Raw genomic sequence first — 23892 nt, 5'->3', positions numbered from 1 at the left:
ATTTCATATTTTGCTGTCACTCAACTTGAGTTTAAAAACTTTTGCGTTGCTCACTTATTTGTATTAAGAGCAACAGTAAATCGAGAGGAAAATCGACTACACATGGCTTAAATCAGTTTTGGTTATCATGGGATCACTTCATTTGAAAAGAGTTAATTACATTAATTTACAATTTCATTTGAATTGCTATAAGTGCATAATTAAATGTGACATTTTAATTGTGCTTTAAGTGCTTAATTACATATTCCCACAAGTGATCACTTTAAATTCATAAGCATGACACTCGTTTAACTAAACGTTTTTGCCTCCACATTTGAGCCACATTTTTTTAACGACCAAAAGCACGAAATCCGTTACGGAAAAAACTGGCACGACCTTTGGAATGTGTGCTGTGCATGTGAGGCGTAGCATATAATTAAAGAATCAGTTGAAATTAGAGGGCTCTAAAGCGAGAGCTCTTAAAGCGCAAACAGAACGCGGACGAGACAGAATAAGGCAACAGTTGGAATAGCTCTGACCACGTCTGGACAGTGGACTAAAGAAGACTAAAGAGAGTGCATTGTGGGCGCTTTGTGTTTAGAATGATTCATTCTTTTGCTTTGCTTTACTTTGCTTTGCCTGGCCTGCCGATTGCTGATTCTGCTCTGCGCGCTGCTTTCGTCTTGCTCTGGACTGATGTTTGTTGTTCGCTTGCTGCACTTAATGTAATTAATTTTAATTAAAATCCAGCATAATGGCACGGACCGAACACATAAAAAATTGTTACAGTAATGAGCAAGTTACAACCTCTCCTTCTTCCTCCCCCCAACACTCCTTTCGCTTCGCATATCTTTTCGCGCCTGCAGATGCGAAGGCAACACAAAAAAAGTGTAGCTTGCTTTTCAGCGCCGCTGTCCACGGATTAAGCGCAAATAGACAGCACAGACGAGCCACAGGCAAACGCATACGCCTCCCACTTCCATACACATTTATAGGAATGATAGCTTTCTATATGTATCTGTGTGTGTGTGTGTGTGTGTGCTCACTTGTGTGCATTTGTGTGCTTGCCTGTTTGTTTAGCTGCTGGCCCGTAAATTTACGTTACAACTAGAATGAAGCGTTTGGTAAACATTTTAAAGTTGCCAGTTTAAATATGTTGCAGTTGCTGCACTGCTGAAACAGTTACTCAGCTTCTGCAAGCGTGAGGAGTGATGAAGGAAGCGGAAGCTGAAGCAGAATAAGAATGGGAATGAGGAGGCTGAACTTCTCGAAAGGCACTTTCGTTGAGAGCGCATGTGTAAATTGTTCGACATATACAGATATTCCATAATACAAATGTATGGTAAACACATTTGTAGTGTTCAAATTCAAGTGAATATGAAGACGTATTTATAAACATTCGTTTAAATGGCTACTTAAATATACAAAAACTAATTCAAATTCAATTTTCTTTATCAATTTTCGATTATTAGTATTAATATTTAATTAACATTAATGTATTACAGTATTTGATAGTTCATAAAAGTTTGATCTAACAACGATTTGAGTATGTGAAGCCTACAAAAATTATATCATAATAATATTTTTCTTTTGAAGTAGCACATTAAAGTGAGTTATAAAAATAAGTTTTAAGTGTAGTATATAAAGCATAAAAGCTTTTTATCTTTTCACTTTATTTAGTTTAACTGTCATTTTCCCAATGAATTAATATGATTTTAAATTATTGATTGAACTTTTAGTTAACTGTTGTGTGAAAAATAAAATTAAACCAATTCTTCATTTTTAATAAGCAGTCTTTTGACTTGAATGAATAGCGAAAGTTAATTGTTAATAAAAGCTAAATTTTTAAGTGCACTTTGTCCCATTTTGTTAATGCAGAATAATAAATAAAAAAAAATTGTATATTATAAGTTAAAAAATCTGTTTAATGAATAAATCCCAAAAATATTATTTTCAATTCAATTCAATGATGTATGATTTATATAGACTCGTATTTACTTTCATATATATATATAATTTTTATGTATCTTTTTAGCTTAGACGTCTTTTATTTTGAATAAATGAATTACGAAAATATAGTCTAAAATTTCAAAATTCAAATTAAAGTGCTCTTTGTATAGAATTGCATAACACTTTAATGTCGAACAATGCGCGACAAATCCTTTTCACTTTTTACACAATTTACGGCTTGGCAAACTGATTACGACGACTTTAGCTGCATGACAGACAGACAATAGAAGCACACACGAACTGAGTCACTCACTCAGCTACCATTTATCGCCCCACAGAGGTATTGACAATGAGTGTTGCACCTACGCCTGAATCGAGGTTAGAGTTCTACTCTTTGACTGCATTTGCTGCCTCTGCCGCTGCCGCTCTTTTAGCCGGCAGCAGCGTTGCACTTTTTTGTGCTATAAACAAATAAAATGTTCTTGCTCCTCCAGCATTTTTGCATACACTCCTAGACGCGTTGCACATTTGCCTCCCACACGCCGATTTACGCGCTGTTGCACAAAGCAAAGTCGGCATTTGTCTGCTGCGAAGGCTTTCAACTTGGTTGCTGCGAACGTAATGCGAGCAGTCAAATGAATGGAAAAAATCCAGCACGTGTTTGAGTAAACTTCAACAATTCACAGTTGAAGCTTGAATTTGAATTTTTACTTAAAAAGAAGAAAACTGTTGAAGCTTAGCTACTTGGCCTTGCAAATAAGTAGTTAACTTATCTGAAAACACAAACAAAGTCAACGCTGAGTGCTGATTATGCCAATAAGGATAATGCTGCCAATGCGATTTGCTTAACCCCAAACACAAAGCACAACATTTTTAAATTTTTGTGACACAAGCATCGTGTGCAGAGGAGCTGCGACCTCAGCATCAAGTGAAACTTCAACACAGACGATGACGACGCCTAATCACATGCAAAACTCACGCAGGAAGAGTACACGAAGGATGCAAAACGAAACAGAACAGAACAGAGCACAAACACCAAACGTCAGCTGAAACTGACAGAGTCACTGTGGCAGTGGCAAGTGGCAAGTGGCAAGTGCCACACAGTGGCTGTGCCAGTGGCAGTGGCAGTGGCAGCCGGCTGCAGTTTTTGCGGCGCTTGACAAAAGTCAAGAGCCTGGAGGACAAGGGCAGACTGGCCTGGCACTGTCGAAAGGCGTCAGAGGCGATGGCGGCAGCATAACATTAATTAAGTTTGTAACGACAAATGCCAACACGACAGAGACGTAAACACACACACATACCAGCACACCAACACACACTAACACACACATCGTCACACATAAATCAGACAGGCAAAACGCATACAAATGCAGAACGACAGCTCAAAGGATGTTTTGGACCGTGACAAGATGCAAAGTGTGTGTGTGTGTGTGTATGCGACGGTGGGAGCAATGGCAATGGGTGCTGCCAGTTTGATGAGCCACGGTGGCTCCGCTTCAATGTCATGAGGATGTTAATTTTATAAACTCTTCAGCTTTTGCACCGCTCACAACGCAAAACTCGATGCCAGTTAATGCAGCAAAATGAGCTAAAAACAACTAAAACTTTATTCTAGTGAAATTGTGGAAACAATATACAGACAGACGCAAAACTATATAACTTTTTTTGTATATTCCTTCTGTTAAGTTTATAGTATATGCTGCAATTTCACTCTTCCTAAGGTTGTTTAGCAAAAATTATATGTATGTTTAAAAAACATAATAATCATAATAAAAATATATTTAACATAAAATCAAGTTGTTTATTATTCTTTCTTTTGCGTATGCCAAGTATCACAGCCGAATTTATATAATTTTATAATGGAAAGCTAATAAAAGGATTATTTTAAAACTTTGTCATCAATCATTAAAAAGATGATAATTAAGCAATGAACAGAGTTTTGGGTATCTCACATTATAATTTTAATTTTGTATGATAATTCTGCGGAATATTAATTTTCTATATTTTAAAATTAATATCGCACTGTTTTATTTTTGTTGCCTATCGTAAGAAACTAAATACGTTTAGCTAAAAAGTTCATACATACCATAAATCAAGCATTTAATCTGTTAATTTGGTTCAAATTGTTGCAAGTGCCATATAAAAGTAGTTAGCCTTAGCTGGCGAATCTCATTCATTTATGAACTCTTTTGAGATCATAACAACTTAATTTGCAGCAATGTCTGTAAGCTGCCGGCTCTCACTTGGATAACCAGGTAATTTTACTAATTTGTTAATGCCAACTGCTTTAGCTTAGTGCTCAGCAGTTACGTATTTTCCGAGCTCTTGAGTGTGCGTCTTGATTGTTTGCCCGCCTCGCAGTGCTCGCCCGACTGCGTGCCTGTTGTTTGTTATTTGACTTAATTTAATGAAAATGTTGCAACCTGCAATTTACAAAACTAATGCCAACAAAACTTGAGATTGTTTACACTAGACACGCCCTTGTCCTTTGCGTTTGCGTTTCCAGAAGCAGAAGCAGCAGCTTGAGCTTGAGTTTCCTCTCTTAGTTTTGATGCGGGCTCACTTTTAAGTACACATGAAAATCCCCCAGCTCATCCTCTTGGCTGTTAAGTTAAACAAATGAATGAAATCCAAGAGGTTTTTGCGCTGAAGTTGCTAAAAAAAGAAAGCGGTAAAATGGCAAAAGATTGCAGTAAGACGATGATGATGTGATGAGTGTTTGCTTTTTGAAAGCATAATAAAATATTATATAAACAAACATAAACATTCTTAATAATTGTATTTCATCGTATTTTCTTTTATTTGCAGATATCATTGTGCATTTTATAGTCGATAATCGAATGACCGAAACTTATTTGAAATGATGAGTTATCAGAAGGGTAAGTAGGCAGTCTCAAATTATGGTAAATAACTCACCTCAACTCACTGTGCATGACGTTTAGCAAATTGGCTTAAAGTGAGGGAAAACTACAGGTCACCCACAAATCATACAAATCAACTGAGGCCGAACGATATCCATCAATACGCAAAGCAATTCAAAATTAGTTGGCCCTTCGTTTTTTGTTGTTGTTGTCGGATCCCAATCAATTTATAAACGTCGGCAACATTTGCTCTGACTCTTGCACAGTTTATCTGCTTCTCCGTTGGCAATACAATTTACAGTAAATCAAGTAGAAGTGAAATTTACGCGGGTCATTCTCAAACAATTTGCTAGAGCATTAACGAACGGGACTACAAAAGATAAAATGCGTTCAAGCATTAAAAAAGAAGTTGCCCCAAAGCAGATACAGATACCAAATATATACAGAGTTCAATTCGACTCGACTTGCTGTACATCCTGTAATCCACATAATGTTTGAATGGACGACACACAAAAGAAACTGCTGCATACTTTTGGGGTGCTAATGGTTACACATACGACCCGTTTGCCTAATGAGCTCGCATGAATCGGCGATTTGTTACTGCCGTTCGCCTAGCCTAGGCTGGGCCTGCCAACTAGTTTCGAATATAATTGCCGCCATTTTACGATGCGTTCGGCCGGTGGCTTATGCAGCATCGCATCGTTCAATTAACTTGCGCGACAATCCAATCAAAAGTGTATTAAAGGCCCCGCTTACAGCCGGCGCAACGAGCCCATTTCGAGCGCTTGTCGATAACAGCAATTACATAAATGTTTTTATGGACGTCGCTGCGTGGGCGCGGTGCGGCGGCGGCTGCCGACTATATCGCAAAGTGCCAACAATGCCGACGACGACGACGACGACAATCGGCTGACCAAATGCGCTTTAATGGCCTCGCCAACAGCTGCAGCTGTTGCTGCTGCAGCGAAAGGGTTTTATTTTTTCACATGGGGCTTTGCAATTAAGGCATAAATTCAAATTAACATGCATAGGCAATGTTGCTGGCAATGGCGAGGAGCCATACTGAGTGTATTGAATGGCTCGATTAACAATTCGTGCATTGAAGACTCTTTTGTAAATAGCTTATTGTTATCATATTTCAATAAATACGGATTATCGGCAGCCACTCGAGGCATTGTTGTTGTTACTGTGGCTGCACATTATTTACTTTCGAAAAGTTTTCCAATTCTATTAAAATTAAGCTGAATACTTGCTGGACTAATGACAATAAGCTGGCGAAACTTCTACCCAAACATTCCGATATAAATAATGCTAAATAAATTAAGGCGCATAGCAAAACAATCATTAGACTTCGTTGGCCCAAAGGCCAATTTCGATTAGAGAACCGCACCCTTGCATTTCCATTTGCCAAAAACAAAAGTAAAACTAACTTTTACTTACTCATTCATAAAGCAAATGAGCAGTGAATCGATAAAGAGTGAAAGAGAGAGGAGGAAGAGTGTGGGTAAAGAGATAGATCGAACATGTCTAGGCTGAAGACGCACGTATGAGATTTCTTATTTACGATAAGGAGACACACAAAAAATAGCAAAATAGCAAAAATAAGAAAAACGAAAATTGCAGACAAATGCTTCAGCTCTGCCCGCTCTTCCATCGTGCTTTTGCCACCCTTGGCACCGCCAAGAGAAACCTGCTCATTGCCCCAGCCACACTTGGTAGCTAGTCAGGCAGAAAAAAGGCAGACAACGGGACAACACTCACACAAAACAAGAGACAGTAAAAAGGCCAAATATTGAATTGTGCGTAATTTACGATAAAAAGGGGAAAATTGGAAAAGTTTCGCCCAAAAACAAATCGTATGTGAGGGGAGGAGTGAAGAAAGAGCATCTCTTTTGTCGTTCCCTTATTTATGTAGTTCGTGTCGAGAGGGCAACGCACGTGTGCAGCGAACCTTGAGGAAGAAGTTCAGGCTTGAAGCATCGAACCGACGTAAATAAAAATTCTGATTGCCTGAGTTTAGGCGCAGCGAATGTGATTGTGTTTGTGTGGGAGTGTGTGTGTGTGTATCGGCAGAAGCAATTGAGGCGTTTTTATTAAATATTACAAGTAGCCAAATAAATAAGATGGGCACATAAGTTGTTGCCTAGGATTTTACACGTACAACGATAAAGCGCAAATCGCTTAAGGAAGCATACATATTCCTACTCCTAAATGATTCACGACTCGATCTCTTATCAAGTTAAAAATATATAGTTGATAGCATTAGCTAATTGCAATTTTTTTTTTTAGTAATTACATACTATATGAAATTTAGAAAATGTGAAGGTATATTTAAAAGTAAATGTATTTAAGAATGTAAAAAAGCGTACAAACAGATTTTGTCTTTTCCACTTATACATATTAGCTTAGGGGAAAAGTCAAGATAATTCACCATAAATAATAACGTATTTAGAAAAGTAAAAAACAATTTATCTGTGTGCAGTTTTAGTTAAAGCGTGCATTTTAAAAATTTGTCCACTCTCATCGTGCATATAAAATGTATTAAAAAGTTATGTGTGTCGTTCTCCAATAATGTGAAAATGTATACATAGCTAATAAACAACTTACATTAAATTCTTTCTTTAAAAATGTATAGCTAACATCTTCAGCTAATTACTCATTTAGAAAGGTTGCAAAAGTATTTAACTGTGACGAATCTTATTGCAAAGTTTCACTTTAAAACGACAACAACAAAACGTTCTTCACTCTCTCCCATTCAGTGTATAAAATGTATGCATTAAAATGGCTGTCGCTGCTGCATACAAAATCAGTGCATGACAACGACCTCAACACGTCTAGTACATGCTGCCAATGGCCCTAACCACTTACTGAGCAGAGACAACATAGGCTGCGACTACTGTGACTGCTGTGCGCCCAATTGTATGCAACGGCTTTTGTGTCAAATTTTTATGCTATGCATAGCACGCAAACGTGTGCGAGAAAACGTAGACCCAAAACTACAGACACGCTGCAACAGCAACAACAACAACAACAACATCATCTGTGGCTTGGGTAAATTGAAAGACCGAAGAAGACGACAACTGTAGACAGAGCAGAGCAGAGCCGAGAGGAAAGTGAAGTAGACGAGCAAACTGATTCAATTAAATCAGTCCAATTGAAGCGACTGACTGACGAAATGTGTATGTGTGTGTGTGTGTGTGTGTGTTGCCGCCCTGTGCATGGAATATTTAAGCTGCCTGCTGAGGTCCGGCCACAGCAACACATTTACTGTCACACCCCCCAGTTGTTGGTGTTTAAATTTAAGCTTAAAGGCATCCGCTTTGCCCCTTCTTCTTATCCCTTCTCTGGTTGTATTGGGTGAGTTTTGCAGGGTCGGTCATTAAGCAACACAACTTCATTATCGGTCCGCGACTCTCGCTCGCTCTCGCCTGACCAAATGTTGTCCCGAAAAAGTTGTCGCCTGTCGCATTTTATACAAATAACTGCACATTTTGTTTGCGCAACACTTGCGAAACATTTTTTAATGTCTCGACACTTTTTGCCACATGTTGAAATCAGCGAACCGACCAGCAACTGCAACAGCAACAGCAGCAACAGCAGCAGCAACAACAGCGTAGCGAATGCGACTTCTGTCCCGTATCGTATTAATATCTCAATTTATAGCAATTTATAAAAATATGAAAAACGCCGATAGGCTTCAAAAATGTTGCACAGAGGGCAACCGGCAACAACAGAGCGATGCAAATAATATTTAAATGCATGCATTTTTTTTTGCTGTTGTTGTTGTTGTCGACTGTTTTTCGACATTTGCATCGGCCAAACGAAGCCAATGGAATTGCCACTGGGAATCCCAGCGATATCATTTTAAAGCCGATTTGACAAGCGAATCTTGTTGACTTTAAACATGGCGTATTTTTATAACATAAGTATTTGTGTTTATGTTTTAAATTTCAATAGCAACAGCAAATTGCTGGACTATGTGATTTAACTGGTGTCTAACTTATTTGTTTGATGATTAAATCATGGTTTTTGCTGTTTAATTTTTTAACCATTGTGATCCCACTGTGCGGCGGCGGCGTTTCGCCTTCTGTCGAGACAAGGCAAAAGTTTTTGAGCATCGAGCATTTTCTGTGTGAAAATCACTCAAAATTGTGTTTAACTAAGCGTAAAAATTATAAGCAAATTAATTTGCGAAATCACAGCAACAGCAACAGCACAAACACAAGCACAACAACAATAGTTAGCTGGGCGGTTGCTGCACAAAACTTTTATGAAACAATCAGGCAAGCGGCCGACACTCCGGTTAGTTCCGTTGGGAACCTTCCGCCATCCGCCTGCCGACTTGCTCCTTTGCTTCCTCCTGGCCAGAACAACTGACGCGGCGCCTGCCAAAGCCAACCAAACGAAGCGTTACGCCAGCGGGAAGGACGATAGAAGAGGAAGAGACATGAAGATGGAGGGGGAGAAAATAACCGACAATTTATCTGCATAAAAGCGCAGTGTGCAACTTTGACGTAGCCTTCATGGGATTGATGGGTGGCCCAAACTTTGTTGGCATTTACTGAAAATTTAAAGCACTCGTTACCGTTCGCAGAGAAGCGTCTTTGCAATTAAAGTTGCCATAATAAAACTCAATTTGTATGACAGTAAAGCGCTCTCTCAATATCGTGTTTTTAGAGAAATAATAAATTTCTTAAAATGGAGCAGAAAATAAAGTAAGATTTAAAATTAAATTTGAATAATCAAAGATAACATATCGGCAAGTTAGTGTATTGTAAGTATTGCATTGTTAAGATGTTGATAACATGATTTCAGAGACTTAACGATATAAAGTAAAAATTTTCTTCAAAGCAACAAAAGTAGTATTCATTTCGAGAATACATTAGTATTTATTTATGTTTATTGCCAAATCTTAATATTTGTTTAATGTTAATTTGAATACATAGATTTTGTTCTCTTAGGTATCACATCGCTCTTTAATAAATATATATATATATATATATATATATATATATGTATATATAATGATATACAGAAGCGTCTTTGCAATTCAATGAATGCCATAATGAATCTTACATTTTACATAAATGAGTGTTATTCCTAAAATAGGCCAATTTATTTACAGAAAATATACTATACCAAAAGATATTTTTGTATATTGCTATACATATTAGATTCCATGGTACCAAATATAGCCCATGGTATATTTTTGTATTTAGAAATAGAGTACAAAATATACCAGATTGTCATCCAAAGCTACTAAGACCCGTTGTATGTATGTAGGTGTTTCTTCCCATAATTCATAAATAATTTCTACATTTTTTATCTGATAGCAACTATATTTTCAGGAATCATAAACATTTTAGTAATTAATGTATGTACCAAAAATCGCAATTCGTTATCATTACATCTAAATTAAATTCTTTTCTCTATTAATAGAATAAGAAGCTAGCTTATGCATAGCATGAGGAAATGCACAAATATTCAGTATATACTCAACACATTTAAATTTTTCTAGCAGTAATTAATTGCTTACGTATTAAAATCAATATTTTATGAATGTGTTCACTTAATGTTATTGGACAACAATTAGCCAATTACAATTAAAACTTAGAAACAACATTTTACAAAGAAGAATAAATGAATTCACTGGCTTCATCCCCGCTTTGCCGCACTTCTGATTGTCATCATTAATTTGCATGCATAACAAAAGGCGCAGAAAGGAGACTGCTGTTGAAAAGGGTCGGTCAGCTTAAGGCCACGGAGTAGAAGGAGTCTGAGGAGGGGTTAATGGACTTCCCCAAAATGCTCTTTAATTGTTGGGAAAACTCTTGAAATGATTCAAGGAAAACTCTGCTTCTTTTCCGCAATTGTTGTTTTTCAATTTCCAAAAATAAACACGAAATCACGAAGCGCTTTTCCTTTGCCACATGTGGCATCAACCCAGCCGAAAGTTATCTACGAATTGCCCGAGGCCAAAAAGCAAAAATGTTCAAATTTATGCCATGATTCAAAACAGGCAAGCTGATTAGATGCGAGTTGAACGTCGCACCATTTGCATTTATAAATTGTTGCCTTAAACATCTGAATTATTTGACAGGGCCAAAGGGGGCGTGCCACACTCGGTTGCACGCTGGGTGTCGGTATTGTCTGCGTTTAATTATGGACACAAATAAATGTCTTTCGTTTTGGGTAGTGTGGTCTGTCAGACTTTTAATGAGCTGCCAAACGAGGGGGGGGAGTACATATCAGAAGGTAGTTCGATGAGGCTGCAAAGGATTGCTTGTCTGCCACTTGGACTTGTGACGCCCCAATAATTAAACTCAATTAATGACCAAGTGACCAGTCAACTGCACATCAAAGTTGTTGCAATGCAACGGAAATCAAAGCGACAGCCGATAAGACTTCAACTAAAGACTCAGTCGCTAACAACTTCATTTGTCTTTGTTAAGTCCTGCGACAAACTGCGTTTCGGGATTTCCCCCCAGAATTTCCCCCGTTATCTTTCAGGGCTGCCACCGAGCTGAACCACATGCTGTGTGGTGCTTATCTTGACAGCAAACATTTACAAAAATAAGCAGCTGGCAGCGGTGCGACGAGGAAACACGTCTTTATCGCACCCAACACACAACAATTTCCAATTTTCCCTTTGCTTCACTTACGGCTTACTCCAACTTCGACTTCGACTTCGACTCCGACTCCGAGGATGACTCCCCCAAGTAGCGCATCTTTCTTTTTAAATACTCGAGAGGTAGATTAATCATTGCCCTGCTCGACTTTTGCCCCTTCATTGAAGTTACCTGCCTCGCCTGCTCGGCAACTTCGCCCAAATCCAATTATAATTGCGCTTATCAAAAATAAGTTTTCGATACTTTTTCCCTGTTGTCGGGAGTTTGCCACTCAATGGAGTGTCTGTCCTCTGTGGCACCGTCGCTGCCAATTTCGCCAATATGGCAATTTAATCCACACAATCAGTTTAAGGCATCGTCATTTATCTTTTGGGGAGCCTTGCTTCTTTTCCTTTTTGTATATTTTTTTTTGTATGTGGTTCTAATGCTTTGTTCGGGATTTCCTTTCCATCGCTGTCAATTACCTCAAGTTTAATTGAAGGTGAAATTGCGCAAAAAGAAACTGAAGTTTCTTGTGGTCATGCGGGAGTGCATGTAACTCGATATCTTCACATAAGACTGGATTAGCTAAGATCCTAAACAGTTGAGAAGTGTCGGAGATAATGAAGAAGTTGCACAAAGTTAGTTTCAAACAGAAAACCTGTGGAGTTGCTTCTTTTATACTACTATCAACATTTGCATGCAAAATACGTAGTTGAGATCATCTAACTGCGACTCGTGTTGGCCATTTCAGTAGCTAAGTATAATTGGCCTTTTCCCCTACCCATCTGATGTTTGATGGCGAGGAGTTCAATGAGAAGAGCCCTGGTTTAATTACACTTAAAATATACATCCGGACTAGCACTCCGATTGTGAAATAAATGAGGCGACTTTTGAGGGCTCGCACTTTTCATTTCATTTTAGGCAAATAATAAATTTTCTCTTGAAATTCATTTCATTAAACATTTTCCATGAGCTACGACACAAGGACACAAAGGCAGCAGGGCAACACTTGTGGGAGGGGGGGAAGCGTGTGGCAGGTCTGCCTTGCCCCGGAAATCTTTTGTTTATGCTTCGCTCCGGTCGCTCGCCCCTCCTCTCCTCACCACCGCCCAACCAACGACTCGATCCCGGACTCGGCCAAATTAAGCAAGCTGACAATTTTCGCTCTAAACTGTATAACAACTTAATGAGCCTGCATAACTTTGCGACAACAGAGTCGAGAGCAAAAGCCTGTCTCTCATTTTTCGGGGGAAAGAATGACTGATAAAAAAAAAAAATGCTCGTAAACTTGGCCCGAAGGCATCGCAGCTCGACGACGACGCCGACGCCGACAACGACAACGAGGACGGTAAAAGTCATTATTCAGTGTACTAGAAACTGACTGCATTCCCCTCCTGCCACACTCGACGTTACACTGCGTGCTAAAAATAATCAACTTTTCCAGGACTGTCACACGTTGCCAGTTGCCACCGCCTGGTGGCAAGTTTCGCGCAAAGTTTCATGCCCGGCGTGGAGACAACTTCCGCTTTGGCAGGAGCTACAACTGAAACTGGAACTGGAGCTGGAGCAGTTGCCTCTGGCCCATTTTGGGTCGCATATGGCCATGTCCTGACTATGTCCTGGCCATGCTCCCTTACAAATGACGCATTAATGAAGTGATTTCGCCTTCGTCGTGGGGTTTGAATTTTGTAGATTTTCTTTCTTTTCTTTTTTTTTTGCCATCTCCAGCTCTCGCTTCAATTCCATACCCCCATTCCCCGCCCCATGCGACAGCGCTCATTAACTTCCGTTTGAGGACGCAATCCAGCCGAAAACCAAACCTGTGAGCTCTGAGCTGTTTGTTGCTTTATGCAAATGTTTTTCTTGTTATTATTGCTCGCGCTGTGGCTTCTGTTGTTGTCTCCCTCCACTCACACTTCTCCCCCCCGCACTTCGGCGACTGTTGTTGTTTTTGGTTTTATAGAAAAACACGCAAAGTAAACAAACTTTTGGCTCTCAGTGCTGCTTATACGCCTTACACGACAACGACGACGACGACGACGATGTCGAGAGATTGCCAGCTTCCCGGCTTGTTTGTACATATTTTAATTACGCGTCTCTGATTGGAGCAACATTTAAGCGAGGGCGAACTCGGGATAGCGTGGAAAGCGGGTGCATGAGAGGAAAGCGTTGACATTTGCGCCCAGCTGTCGTCAGTCCGCAATTTTCGGTTGTTCCAAGTGGTTGCCCAGCATTCACATTGCCATTTCCATTTCCATTTCCCCGAAAGGGTGTTTTTACTCTCCCACATATTTAATTTTTATTTTCAAGTGTATTTGTTTTGTTTGAATAATATTTGAATATTTATTCATCTTAAGTGGTTCTTTGCAGTCTGCTTACGACTATGCTTTAGTTTACTATTTTTTCTGTCTATATCTATAGTTCTTTATTTAAAGAGAACTTCTTAATTCCACTTACATTAAAGAAACTTCTGTATTTTGTATTTCTGTATTTTATATTTTAATAATATTCTTTTTTATATAGTATTGGCAAAAAAATAACCTTGTTTTAAGACTAAAACTTTTACATATTTACTTAAAAATAGTTTAAAATAATTTCTAAACTTTTTTTTATTATTATTTTCACTAAACACCTGAAGCAATCGAGCTTTAGTTTGCTATGGCTGACAATTAGATACATTTTAGTATATTTAAAACTTAGCACTACATCGACATACCAAATATAGCCGTTAGTATGTATGCTGTATATTTGTAGAATATGGTTTTATTGAAAACGGATAGCGGGTATATCAAAGTCGAGCTCCCTCGACTGTAGCTTTCGTACTTTTTTATAATTGACTGTTCTTTTATATTTCCAATCACCAGAAATAAATTCTATATTCATTTAGAGAGAACTACTACTGTTTAGAAACTTCAGACCTTGTTCTTCTAGAATTTTTATGAATTTCCGTAGTTACTTTAGTTGCGACACTTGCTGCCAGGAAATTAACATTTATGGCTCACAAGGATGTGGCAAACAATCCAATAAATAAATTCGTGTTTCTTCAGTCGAATAAGCAGTCCAATAAACAATGTTCAATAAACAATACTCACGCATGTGTTCATGCAAATGGATATGGAGAATATGAAGTCGAGAAGCGAAAGTCTGAGGCAGCTGACGCTGGCAAAAGTGTGCTAAAGATTTTGTATTGAATTTCATTCATATTTTTTTGGCAGCTGCAAAATGAGAATCAACATTGGCAACATGTTAACTTGACAAACGGGGGGAAAGTGACTGGGACATTTCCAAGCAATTGACACCCTTTTTCAATCTGACACTTGAAGCTGAAAGTCAACCCTCAACGAGTGCCTAGTTTATAAGGGTAATTTCAATAAAAAAAAAAAAAATATAGTAGAGAAGCTCCAGTCCCCCAACGTCGAGTATTTTTGCATAGCGCGAAATCTGATTATATTTTTTTGTATTTCATTTTCATTTTTTTGTTGAGTGATGATGGTATTCTTCTATGTTGGTTAGGGTTGGTTGTTGTTTTTTTTTTATGGCTCACACTTTTGCAATCAATAAATCGATGTGAAAAGTCATTAACATAAATTTCATCAACAGACAATTAACAATCGACCTCCAATCATCATCAACAATTGGCATAATCCACTCAACGTCAACACGACTCGTTCGTAAATTGCCTCGTTTTAAATTGTAAATAAATTTTGATGGCATTAAATGTTATTAAGTCAGCACACATAGCACACACACTCGTATATTGTATATAAGCCTGCAACATGCACTATAATGCCATCAACGCTGTTAATTGTGCGCTTAATTAAATTTTCATGCAGGTGTAATAAATGATTTTCGCCCCGTTGTCTAATTAGATTTCCGCTTTTTATGACTTCTCACATGCCAATGCATCGTGTTAAATGCCTAAGGTCATAATTATAGACGACTGATTGAACAATTAAAAGACTGCACAAGTTGTAGTAATAATAATAATTATTTTGTTGACTTTAAATTACAATAAAGACGTTTAATTTATATTCCACATACAAAGTTCACACCTAATCCCAATTGTGCATCTGTCCTGGAGTGGGCAACAACTTTCTCTTCTGCTGAGCCTTCGTATCCTTTTTCTCTTCTTGTTTGGAATCTTTTGAAGGAGCTGCTGGTTTCTTGACTTCTGCTTTTGGCGGTGATCCAGCTGCCTTGCAATCTCCTGGCGCATTCTTCGCTGCTTCAGCAGCTTTGGCTGCCTCGGCTGCTTCTTTAGCTGCTTTGGCTGCGTCTTGCCGTTTCTTCTGTTCAACGAGATCGATGGGCGGTCTCACCAGGCATCTGGCATCCCTCGCATAGTAAGGATCATTGGAGAGACGAGATTGTGATTCTTCAAAGGGCTTGTGAGGCGGCAGAGTGCGTGGACTCAAGGTGTCTGCATGTCGATGACTTGTCACATGTTTCCTCCCAAGTAGAAAATCACGTAAGAGTTGCAAAAACGGAGAAACGTCCCGGTGCTTGGGTGGCATTATCTGACTAAACTAAAAGATTTAAATTGATACACAATACTATATATATTCACTATACAAAGTGTAAAACGTAAAAAGAACACAAATTTTGTTTATAAATTGTAACTAGAAGCTAATATGTCTGTTGACTGAATGCCTACTTTTCATTTATCCATTCGATTGTTTCGCAACTGTTGCTGCGTTTTCGAATTTCTCCTTCCATAAAAAGCGTTTTTGGCAATTCAATAAGCGTCAATCGCATGACGGATTCAACTGTCAATCAATTGCGTAAGAAATCTGCAAGCCACGTCAATGAATTTCAATAATGCCACAGGAAAGAGGCCACGAATTCAGCAGGAAATGTGTGAAGTGGAAGGGAGTTTGGCTGCCAACTTGACCAGAAATGACGAGATATTTATAATGAAATCTTTCGGCAAAACAGAGACATTTGCCAGAATTCACTCCGATTGGAATTAATAAAAACACTCGAATTTCCGATGCCAATCAGAGAGTGCAAAATGAAGACCCCACCGACAGTTGCACGCGTTGGGCTTTGCTGTACTTTCTGTACTTTGTATTCCACATTGTACACTTTGCCTCGCATTGCCTAAGCTGTCACTTTGACAGCCTCATGGCCGGAAGTCTGGCATTTCAGGCAGTCAGCCAGCCGAAGACGAACGTGTGAGATGTTTATCATATGGCGAGTGATCCTTGGCAGCTTGGAACGCTGCTCACATTTCATCAGATAAGCAGCTTGTCGAGATTTACGAAATCGAGCTGATTATGTCTTTGTGATTGGCGAACGACAGCGCACAACCGGCACTGAATGGCAATGGGAATACGAATCCAAAGGGAGTGGGAACAGGTCGCGTGTCAAAGGGTGGCCCAGCTCAGAGCAGCTCTGTTTGAGACACAAGTTGCCTGTTTACCTTTTGGCTTTTGAATAGGCCTCGAGGCAGTATAATGAGAGAGAACGGGGATATGCTCAGTGCTTAGCTCATGTTGTACAAGCTGCATTGGCTATGGGAAATGCATAAATCAGCTTGACTCCTCTCAATTTGATTCTAATTTACGGCACACTTTACTCTCCCTCCATGCATTGCAGATAAGCTCAGCTAAATATCAGGTTAACAACGTTTTTCCAAACGGAAATTGATTTCCATGAGAAAAAAAACTGGTTTTCATAAAAAATTTGCAAGGCGACTGCAGTTGAGTAGACACCCTGCAATTATTTTCATTTTTAAGTTTCACGCACATACTACGAACTATAGATGGCGCCACCAGTTGGTAAAACGTTTGCAGATTTAGTCAAAGGTTATTTGATTTAAAACGAACAAAAGAGAATAATACAATATTGAAATTCTTAAACTTAATCTAAATTATTAATTTCCACTAAATAAACTCAATAACCCAATTAAATCTAAGTTCTATATATCAGTAGCCAATACAAAATTTCTTTTAATTTAAAAAAATTATTATTAATGCGTATTTTAACTACATACTTAAAATTTATAATATTCAACATTTCGAGAGCGTTATTTCATTTTAATTGATTTTACCTAGAATTTATTCTTCCAATCATTAAATACACCAACATTAATATACTACAATGCACTAAATAAATAAACCAAAAATTTAAATTGTTTTTAACCCAATAAATTTTGAAGTCAATTCAAATTGTTATTTATTTTAAACACTTATTTTAAGTAACTCCATAATGTTAGTTCATAATATTAAATTTTATTAAATTAAACATTCTATTTATTAAGACTAAAAATTAATTAGTTAAATCAACAAGCCAATACAATTTAAAGTATTTTTTAATGACATCAATTTTGGTGTGCTATTTATTTGATTTTTACTCCTTAATTTTAATTCATAACATTTTATTTTGTAATATTCAAACATTCAAAATGAAATTTGAATGAATTAATAAATAATTTCAAATTGTTTTTAAAACTTTATTCAAAAACATAACATTTTTTTTCTTATTATTTTACTGTCATTATTAATAATAAAATGAAATGAAACAGTGAAAAAACTTAGAAAAAATTGTGTTAATGTAACTGGATAGTTCAAACCACATAAAGTTCAAACATAACTCGAAATATGATAATTATCGGTTTTAAATTAATTTGAAAAGAAACACTACAAATCTTTTCCCCTTGAAATTGAATACGAAATCAGTTTGTTGTGTTATTGAAAACTATTACTCAAGGCTGACGCAACGTGCATCGTGTTGCAACCGTTGAGGGAAAGTGCGTGGCAACGAATGCAGAAAACTAATTGATATCATTTTTTATAAAGAACGAGCCGGAAAATGTCCTCGACGGGGTTGCCATTGAGCTGCGATACTGAAAACCGAACTGATTTCCGTTGTTCTTGTGTTTTTGTATATTGTGGAAAACTGCACGCACGAAGTGGAAAAACCTTAAAAATGCCATTTAATGCGCCCCTTGCCTAGGCCACATATTTCTTTTGAGGGGTGGTTGCGGAGTGATGTTGATGGTGGTGAAGCTATTGGTGGTAGCACATATGCGGTTGATGTGTTCTCGCCTTCTGATTGAACTAATTGACACATGTGCCAAAGGAGCAGCGCCTGAAATCGAAATCGATTTGGGAATTTGGCATACGAGACGTAGATTGAAAAGATGTTGTGGCTTTAACTTTTGGCCAAAGTTCAAGCAGAGCTTCTCACTTTCTCGATATTTTCTACCGATTTCCCACTTTGTGTGCAGCTTGTGTAATACGATATGTCAACAGTGTCGGAAGGTTGCAGCAGAATTTAAAGAAGAAGCAAAATAACTTTTTTGGCGAAAAGTAAAAGTAGCGAAGGTCAACATCATCAAAATGTCTGGCTAAACTTGTACACACACACACATGCCTTATGCCACATGCCACACGCTGTATGCCACATCCTAGTGGATACCCCGAGGCCATTCAAGGACCACGCCAGGCCAGAAGAAGGAACTGTTGTTGGTCTTCGTCTTGTAGTGAAAATGATAATGTTAAAGTTTTACAACTTAAGTCGTCAAAGTCAAACACACTCTAGGGAAATTACAAACACATTCGTGACAAGGATGTGAGGATGCTGCTGCCCCTGTCCTTGCCTCCTGCTTTGGTTACCCCCCCCTCCCACTATAAGGTCAAGAACTGAGGGTGGCGACTCAGCTCACCATTGTCTTTGCTGTGCTCTGTGATGAAACACACTCGTCCAAAAAAGTTTTACCTGCTCAAATCTTAAGCTCTCTCGACTCGGTTTTGTTTGCACAACGAGTGTAGTTGTTACGTTCGTTGGCTTTGTACTCTTTTATGCTTTTACAGCGCTTCAGGGTGGTATTAGTGTAAAGCTCGCCCAGGCGCCACTTTGGGTGTCTTAACTTTGAGATACAACAACAATCGCTTGTACTGCTTACCCATTAGCATAAATAAACGCGCTAAGTACGCCCCATAAAGGTGTAAATGCTTGATATTATTAGCCATGCCAGAGCTCAGCGAGGAGGACTCTCCACTGGCTAAGACGAGAGTCCAAGGAACTTCGGAGGGGAAAACCGCCAACGGCCTCAGCCGTGGGACTTTTGCTAGCGCTAAAATTTTATGCTGCTTCAACACATAAAATTTGCTCTCAAGTATTTCATAAAATTTTGTTGCGCATCACAAAATGAGTTGCATGCCCCAGCATGCGAGACTCGACTTTTGTTTTGTTGTCTCATCAAATGAAATTTTATTAAATGACTGCCAAGTTTGATACTTAACTTGCTAGAAATTAGCTGACCGTTGTTTGCTGTCCCCACTTAAAGAGTGCACACAAAATGTGTCAGCTTAAAGACATCAACTGCAGTTTATTTAAATTGCTTCAAATTTATATACTTTAAGCAAGATGGCTATATATTACTCAAAGAGTTAATTGATTAATATATATTGATATAAATCTAATACAAATCAATACATTAATTAAACAAAATCTTTAAATATAAACTAAACAAAATGTGCTTTTAATAAGCAGCTGTGTTCTTTAAAATTTAAGTACTTACGACCTACACGTTTAAAGCTGAAAAATAATATTATCAACGCATCAAAACCAAATTTAGTTATAACAGCTTCAATTATTTTTTTTAATAATTCGAAAATTGTTTTTATTTTGGGTAATTCAACATTATAGCTAGTATGGATAATATAAAAAAGGCATGATTAAATGAACATTGAAATAGCAGTGGAAATATATACATTTTATATATTTTTTTTAAAGTTCGAACATGTTTCGTACATTTTAAATAGTAATTAAAACGCAAATACAATATAAAAAAATTGCAGCAGCTTTTGTTTAAAAACCAAATTCAATTTTTACAAATAAACTCAAATAAGTAAATAACATACATATATATAGATTTTATAAATTTATTTGAAGAATAAAAATGTTATATTTAAAAGTTGTTAATAAAGAATAAAACACAAATTCAATATAAAACCATTTCAACTACTTTTAAGAAAACCATAAATTGAATTTGTACAAAGAAACTAAACAAAATACAAGTCTAATATACATATATTCGTATTCTCAATTTATTTAAAGCATGTAAATGTTATAGTTATAAATTGTAACTAGTGAATAAAATCCATATCAATACAAAAAATGTAAATTCAATAGACCATAATATTCAGCAAACGTAGACAATTTAAAGAGCAGACATTTGGCATAAAGTTTCAGTGCAGACACGGCCATAAACACTGCAGGTGCCTACAGACAGATAGATAGCCAAGAAAAAGAGGAGCAAAAATAATACCCTCATTAAAATGCGCAAACGTTCTGTTTATGCATCGAAATTGCGTTTCGAGTTTTGTGGCCCCTTCTTTGAATGAAGAGAAGCTTCATTCATGTTTGGTGCTAAATGCAGAGGAACCTTTATTCATTTGATGCCCACGTTTATTGTTTTCCAAGTCATTTTCAGCATCTTATCAATTTGACTCAGAGGCACAAGCACCAGCTGCTTCAGCTCCAACTCCAACTCCAACTCGAGCACCATCTCTTGGTTCTCCTCATTCCAGATCTCGTTTTGGTCGTGGCAATAAAAGAGTAAGCATTGTTTCCGTTCGCCTGTCATTGATAATGAAGACACCAGCAACATTGTCTTTGGGGAACGCCAACCGCTACCCGCCTCCCGCCTCCGCCTCTTCAACACTTCAACTCGCTTCCGTGGAACGTGACTCTCTTATCAATGCGACTTACTTATTTTCTGAAGGCAGCTCCTTCTCCTCCTCCTCCTCCTTCGAGTTCTCCGTTTGGTGTTCCATCGCAGCGGCAATTAAAATTTGTAGCTATTGGTAAATGCTGGCAACAATGGGAAAGCTGCGACTTGAGTTGAATTCGATTTCATTTCGTTTGCGCATCGTTTGCAAATCATTTCACAATTGCCCAGAATGGGCATGACTTGAGGGCAACTACTTCCTCCCCTCCACTATATCTTCTTCTGACTTTCCCCCCACAAAATTCCTCTGTCACTCCCCCCTTAACAAATGGCGGCCTCATTTTTCACAGTGACAGCGCAATGGGCGTTAATTGCGGGGGTTTGCTTCAGGTTGAGATAAGCGCGCGTGATTTTTCTACGAATTTTGCGCCCAGCGGGCACAAAAGCACTTCTTTTGGGTTTGCATTCGTTGGTTTTTTTTTTCGTTTGTGGGGTGTGTTCTTGGAGGTTTGAATTGTGAGACGAGAGCACGAGTTGCACAAGGCACAATTCATACTTTATTTTCTTCTTGCACCATTCAAATGAGTTGTTTCCATTTTTAGGGGCGTTGCTTGTCGCTGCCATAGCTGCGATAAGAGCTCTACGGGCAGGAGGTCAAAGTCTATATTTTTTGAATTGGCAAAACGTGCGGCAAATGGCTTAATTACATCTGAAGAGTCAACTTTGATCTTGACTTTTATAAGCACAAAACTCAAGTCCTTTTTCCTGGGGTCGATATCTCAAATTAAAGATGGCACAACATGCAGCATCAAATGAACATCAGATTTCAACTGCAACTGTAGCTTGGGATGCTCTCATTGTGGGGGAACTTTAATTACATAGCTCTAAAGAGACTGGCCATGATGAACTTGTCATCCAGTTGCTACGGGTTAGACACTAAAATAAACAAGATTTTCGATTAAATCAGTAAAAGTGAAATGATTTATAATAACAGCAAGCAAATTGTGCAATTTAGGTTTGCGATCCAAAATACTATTAATTTTTAATATATATGTTTGGACATAACAAAATGTATCTTAACAAATTAATTTTACATAAGCGATAGAGTTGATTTCTTTTATATAAATCTCAGAAATATTCAAATATTCGTTACTATAAATATTAAAGATGTTTAATCTTTTGCATTTAAAGTTTTAAGCCTACTGATTCCTCTTTAATTTTGTAAAGCTTTTGCTCCAATAATATATTATTTAGCTATAAAACTTTTCAAAAAAATTTAAACTTTCAACTTTACTTTCCATTAATTGTAGCATTTACTACTTTTGGCCATGTTATAAATTTGATATGTTATATTTAAAATCAATTTCTATTGCAACACTTTAATATTATAACCTTTAACTTAGTAGTTTGACAATTAAAAAGTTAATATTTCAAATATTAACTGCATACAGTCCATTATTTAATCTAGGTTAGCTTCTGTAGTAAAGTCTATCTGAAGTACACATCTTGTGTTCCATAGATTGATCTGTTACGTTAGTTGTCGCACTGTTATTTTGTGTTTTGGTCTTTGTAACCTGACAGCCTTGTCTTCGCACACATTTGTGGGCGTTCAAATGGGTCGCCCACCTGTATTTAAATGCGCATATTTCACAGTAAACATGACTTGACAACATGCCTGGCTTTTTCGCATGGTCTAAAATATGTAAACAAATAGTTTTGGCAATTGCCAAGTGGGGCATGTGGAGGCCACAGCCACAGCAGTCATTCTATACAGAGGTCGGGTCAGAGAGGAGGAGCCATGCCACAGCCAATGCTGCATGTTGTGGCAAGTATGCGAGTGTGTGTCGATGTGTGTGTGTGTTTATTGTGTGTGTTGTGTGTGGCTGTGCAACAGCAACAACTTTTACAACATGCGACCAACGAACCAGACGACTCGACTCGACTTGGTTGGCTAAATAAACGAGGCCTTAAATCGAACTTTGTACACGGCTTTTGCTCGCTTCTGGATTGTTCTCGGACTAAGAGAGAGAGAGGCTAGGGCTAGGGCTAGGGATGGCTGCCTCTGGTTGCCGTCTCGTTTGAGGTTAACATAATTTAAGCTGCCACCCAGGCGGCTCTAACGATGCAGCCTGCAGCGTTGCGAGGTTGGCTAACTGCCTGGCCATTTAACATGTTGCCAACATGCGTGGCAATTTTGCAAATTATAAATTTTCCACCTGCGCAATGTGCTGGGACATAGAGTCTAGGGAGTCTTGGGTGTGCAACGCCCACATAACTGTTGTTTAAACTTTTAAGCGCACACGCTTCCTGCAAGTACAACAAGTAACAACGACAACTATCCGACAATTGATCGTTGTTTCCGGGTTTGTTGCTCGACTCGACTCGACTCGACTGGCAGCTGAAATTAAGTCGACACCGAGACAAACACAACGCAACATGCAGATAGTTTTGCAGACTAGAGCACCTCCAATCTAGTACAACATACAACAACAACAAGCTGCAAGCTGCTTCCTGAAACATGGCCTCAGCAAATAAACGAAGTAGAACTGCCTTTTATTCATAGTCTTCACATTGTTGGCAATACTTTCTGCGTGTACAACACGGCGTATGACGCATGTTGCGGACAAAGTTATTGTACGAGCAAGTTCAGCAGAAAAAGATGTTTCAAGGAATGTTCGACATTGTTTTTGCAGTTTGTAGAAAATGAAATGAAATCTTTTCGAAAAGGTTTTATCGCACACACATAAACCAATTTACACATACGATATTTATTTAAATGTTCAATTTGAAATAAATTTAGTGAGCACATCAG

At 38.0% G+C, this 23892-nt stretch overlaps 1 protein-coding gene across 1 annotated transcript in view; it reads left to right on the top strand.

Annotated features, from left to right (window-relative positions):
• Positions 1-23892, top strand: part of LOC117567881 (probable serine/threonine-protein kinase dyrk1) — a 57622-nt gene that overhangs the window by 11189 nt on the left and 22541 nt on the right. Inside the window, exon 2 of the mRNA XM_052003544.1 lies at positions 4738-4808. Within this exon, the coding sequence (XP_051859504.1) occupies positions 4790-4808 (19 nt within the window). The 5' untranslated portion in view covers positions 4738-4789. The remainder of the gene's footprint in view (positions 1-4737; positions 4809-23892) is intronic.

This window comes from Drosophila albomicans, chromosome 3 (assembly GCF_009650485.2).
Source record: "Drosophila albomicans strain 15112-1751.03 chromosome 3, ASM965048v2, whole genome shotgun sequence".
In the NCBI taxonomy this organism is placed as follows: Eukaryota; Metazoa; Arthropoda; class Insecta; order Diptera; family Drosophilidae; genus Drosophila; species Drosophila albomicans.
The sequence above is the reverse complement of the archived record's forward strand: the minus strand, read 5'-3'. Positions and strand labels throughout refer to the sequence as shown.